The sequence below is a fragment of the Lottia gigantea genome (genome assembly GCF_000327385.1).
Source record: "Lottia gigantea unplaced genomic scaffold LOTGIsca_120, whole genome shotgun sequence".
NCBI lineage: Eukaryota > Metazoa > Mollusca > Gastropoda > Lottiidae > Lottia > Lottia gigantea.
This window is the reverse complement of record NW_008707226.1, coordinates 433152-438419: the sequence shown is the minus strand read 5'-3', so window position 1 is coordinate 438419 and position 5268 is coordinate 433152. Positions and strand designations below refer to the sequence as shown.

Sequence of the window (5268 nt, the reverse complement as noted above, 5' to 3'; positions counted from 1 at the left end):
TGCAACAAACACAGTGGTTAAACTGTGCCAAAATCATCATTACTTTTCTCTTTTGTTGATGAAACAATGCAATTCGGTCAGTTTTTTTTAAATTTCATAATCAATAAAGTTCATTAAAATAGGATAATTCCCTTTACTGACATTGAAGGAAAAACCAAAATATTACAAAAAGTTACAAATATCCATTAGGGTGCGGGCACACGATCGCCGTTTTTTGTCGCGGACTCGAATCATAAATAAAATCTCACCTCTGCCTGCTTCCACGACACGATTTAATATATCTTAGGGTGGGGGCACACGAACAGTCTTGGTCGCCGATTTTTGTCGCCGACACGAATCATAATTAAAATCTCACCTCTGCCCGAGCTCTCACGACAAGATTAACAAGTTTCATATTTGTCATATTGTTTTATCGTCTACATGGCAGAGCGTCATCATCCAATCAGATTCGATTTGCCTTTAATTTCATGACATAGTGGAAAACGAACGACTGGAGATTCTTCGTCCCCTCGTGTGACAAGGCTCTAGCCGGCGACAAAAATCGCCGACCAAGACGGTGCGTGTGCCCTTACTTTTAGAAGACCAGGAAGCCGGAATTACTAACAATGTCCTTTTGGAACACTGCCAAACCTTCACCCCTCATAGATATAAACTATCTCTATACCAGCGATTGCAGAAAGACACGACGTAAACTTCATTTAATTTCATATACCAGCGACGAATAGAAAAAAAACACCCACAATTTGTTACAGTAGTACCATTACAATTCTTGCATTCATAGTGAGAAATGCAGAGGTTAAAGGGACAGATTCTGCATCGTCGTACCTTAATCTCAGAAACGTGAAATATTTTTGTAGCCAATCAGTAATAATGTTCACAGCTCACCGTCGAAATTTGAGACTTCAAATCCATGTGTGTCTAGAATTATCCGCGTTAATTCTAATTTTAATTAAAATTGACGACTCGTCTTTTCTTGAGACTTGAGAAAAATTGAAAAGAAATACATTGAAATAGAAAATGAAATTCCTAGATTGAGATATTTCAGAAGGAGTTATGAGATTTTCGATATTTCGAAGACTTCTGAAGACTATTTACATAATATATTCAAGACCCAAATGAACCCATGAAAATGGTACACCATGGTCGTTAGGTTTTTTTTTTAATTCTATATAACTATAGTTATCAGGGCCAAGAGTCATAAAATACAATCTAATGATAAGAAGTAGTGGTGGGTGTGGAATTTACATTAACAAATACATTACTCACTACAAAACACAATTGAACGATACAAATATCTAAAGAAAATGCAAATACTTAGACGACGTTTTCAAGAAAGTTATAACGTTTATTGCAACATTATGATAACAATATCGTTTTAGAACACATTCTAATAATAAACATCGGGCAAATTAATCTATATTTAAATTTCATTAAAATTGACCAAAATAGTAAAATGATGCACAGGTAATGCCCCTATTAGGATGGTAATGAAGATAAAAACACCCCCTTAAATGAAATAAAATCATAATTTTTGGATAGTTTTAAAGATGACTTTTGTCAGTTTCATCTACTTGGTAAGTGTTACTTTTTTGCTTAAAAATACTAAAAAAAAAATTACAATTACGTTTCGATTTTTCCTGTTATTATTCGTCTCCATTGTACTATAGTTTCTTTTGTATTATATATGCTGTGTTCCGTTGAAGGGCAAAATTGTAAAAAGGGCATGATTAATTTTCAGCCTAATAAAGATTTGATAAGTATTATTATTATTAACAATGTATCTACCGCAGTTGCGTTCTAAAAAAAGAAGTATAATACGTGTTAGATTACAATGGAAATGTGAAAATAATCGATATTATAATCTAATTTTAATTATCCATACCCGGTTATGCAAACCACGAACAAACTCGACTTAAACATTCAATGTATTGATACATTCTTATCTATTTTTCAGATATGTTGCATAATCTTTTGTGTACACTCAGCCAAATTAACACACCGACTTCAGCAAAAGCTCAATAGAGAAATTTCGAAGTATGGTGTAGATGTATCATTTTTTCAAACACGTATTGGGGAAGCTTATCTTCGAACACAGGGTCTCGTCTGTATTCCAAACTTCTCTGAAATTCGAGAAACTGTTTATCCGACCGACACAAGTTTAAAATCTGAATACATATTGTGGGTGCTTCAGCATTATGAAAATCGGTTTCCTGTGGATATTTCCGTTGCCAAATGTAGTCCTGGCTTCAGTCCAATACATATTAACAAACCGGTGCTATTGAATATTACATCACATCCCATGAAATTCTGCTTCCAGAAAATTGCTGTCAGTTGTCACCGAACCGTCACAGCAATGGAAAGAATGGATAAGAGAAGACTCACTGAGTAGGATGAATTAGAATTAGCATTTCAAAAGTTAGGGAGAAATCTCAGTATCACAAGGGAAAGGCGATTAACCATACGAAGCAACGTGCCTTGCCTAATTACCAGAATCGCATTACGATTATATATGACCAAAATTCAAAAGGCCTGACTTAATCAAAATTACTTTTTCTTAACCGGGAGAAACATGCAAAAACTGGAACTTTGTTTGTGTGAATTGGTGAATCACGGATTATTTAACCAAGTAACAAAAACGCCCGATTTTGTCGGGCGTAGTGATATCAATAATATCTATGTGTCTGTTTCTGTATTAAGTGTAAAAACGACACGGTGGCAAGCAGCAACATCGCTAATATTTCGTGGTTCACGACCCCGTTCGTGACCGACATTAAAGTGGATTTGATTTTGTAACTAGTATTCAGTTAGTCGAACCAGACATAAATGAATTGATATGGGGTCGAACTACTTTTCTGAAAACGGAATGTGAATTGAAATTATTTTTAAAATTGTCCATACTAGACTATAAATAACAGGATTGGCCCCTGTGATATTTCAAATTGTTAATGTAACTTACTCTCGATGTCGCATCCTTAAGATGACCTAAGCTTTAACATGGGCATTATGTTTACTTAAGATGACATTATATTTTCCATGGGCATGGCGAAAGACTGAAATTCACTGCTGGATCTGTCGTTTTGATACTCATTGATAGTTTTTAAATATGTGTATTTCATATGATATGATATATATTATTAATATATTTATATATCGCTTTACAATTGATGTATTGGGCACTATTTTAACAGTGAAAATATTTTGTTATTCTTTTTCATGGTATTAAATCTTAAAAATCACGAAATAGTAAGCATTCATAGGGGGATGCGGGGTAATGCAAACGATCAAAGATCAAAAGGAATAATACGGAAAAAATAGCTCTATGTCACTGAGCCACATTGCATATACAAAAACAGTGAACATGTTATAAGGTAGACCAAAACATATGCCTCTATTCCAGCTGGTTTGCTTCTGATAGCCATTTTGAATGTTGTCAGCGGGTGGATACAGAAAAAGTAGGTTATGTTTTACCGGATTTTCGCTCCTCCGAAGTTAATAACTCGTAATATATATTCGGAAAGATGGATAATTTTGTAGTTCAGTCACCATCATAATCTACTTACACCATTTAAGTCACGTCTGAAGTTCCATCAAAGTTTTTTTTTTTTAACAAAACTGAGCCATGTATAACTGCCTACGCAGTCAAAAGTTCAAAATCACGTGTTACAAAACGAAACTTACGGTAATGCCCAATACTAATTTATAGTCATCGTAATAGTAATTTAATATCATATTAGAAAATCGCACCTTCGAAGGTGTGGAAAATCCCCATTAAACAAGGCCTAGTTTTTCCTGACTCAATTCCAGCAGAAAACTATCAAAATATCTAACAAAGGCTCGAATAGCGGCAGACTCAAACTCTTTCCTTCACTACAACCCTAATTAACTATCTGGTAAGATCAGGAGGGGTTTATGTAATAAGGTTACAGTAAAAAGTTGTTATTCTACTAAATGCATACAGACCAAAATAATTACAATTAGATTTCGTTTCGTTATATTTTCTGTCTCAATTGTAATCTAACACCATTAATACCAGAGTCGCGTACTGGTGGTTGTTAGATGACAGGTTAACGTTCGCTGCCAGCAGATGCTGATATTCCAAACTAGGTAGTTGTTGGTAGTTGTAGTAGTTGACAGATGGGTTGGTTGGATTGATTGGATTGGATAAGTGGTCGTGGTTGGTTGGTTGGTAGATGATAAGTTAACGTTCGCTTCCAGCGGATGTTAAGTGGCCGTGCTATAATTACGCTATTAATGCCACTCTTCGGCCAATCAGAATCCCTTTTACAAACGAGTATAGGCATTCTCATAACTCATAAGGCTCTACTGTGGGTTTCGTTATTTAAATGAACGTCAACATTACACGACCATGATATGTATCTTTTTAGATCAAAATGAAGACAGAAAACAAATATAACGAAACGAAACTGTAACCTTATTTTAATTCTGTTGTATCATTCAACAATTTCAGTCACGTCAGTTATAAAAATTTTGTGATTCCATTCGCCGACTTTTTATGGAATGAGATGTATCATGAAGTATCGATACATGACCTCACGATACGATATCCGTATCATGGAATGTCGTAATGTGATTCGCCGATGTATCGTGTCAGCACTACAGATTATGACGTTATTTGCAAATTCCGATTATTTAAATTTGATATAATGATAACTCGGAAATTACTAAGTATCCTCTTATCCGTTCGTTACTTTGAGGGTTACAAGAAATATTAAGGCTACCGTGAAATATTAAGCTAACATGAAATATTAAATGCCAATATGAAATATAACGCCAATATGAAATATAAAACTAATATGAAATATAAAGCCAATATGAAATATAAAACTAATATGAAATATAAAGCCAATATGAAATATAAAGCCAATTTGAAATATAAAGCCAATTTGAAATATTAAAGCTAATATGAAATATAAAGCCAATATGAAATATAAAGCAAATATGCAATAAAAGCTAATATGAAATATAAAGCTAATATGAAATATAAAGCTAATATGAAATATAAAGCCAATTTGAAATATAAAGCCAATATGAAATATAAAGCTAATATGAAATATAAAGCTAATATGAAATATAAAGCCAATATGAAATATAAAGCTAATATGCAATAAAAGCTAATATGAAATATGAAGCTAATATGATATATAAAGCCAATTTGAAATATAAAGCCAATATGAAATATAAAGCTAATATGCAATAAAAGCTAATATGAAATATAAAGCCAATTTGAAATATAAAGCCAATATGAAA

The 5268-nt window shown here is 33.3% G+C and overlaps 1 protein-coding gene across 1 annotated transcript; it reads left to right on the top strand.

Annotated features, from left to right (window-relative positions):
- Window positions 1-1547: 1547 nt before the first annotated feature.
- On the top strand, window positions 1548-2389 carry LOTGIDRAFT_171801 (hypothetical protein; the record flags this gene model as incomplete). Its single annotated transcript, XM_009048362.1, has 2 exons — window positions 1548-1574; window positions 1955-2389. The coding sequence occupies 2 exons, from the start codon at window positions 1548-1550 to the stop codon at window positions 2387-2389; spliced, it is 462 nt and encodes a 153-aa protein (XP_009046610.1).
- Window positions 2390-5268: the final 2879 nt, after the last annotated feature.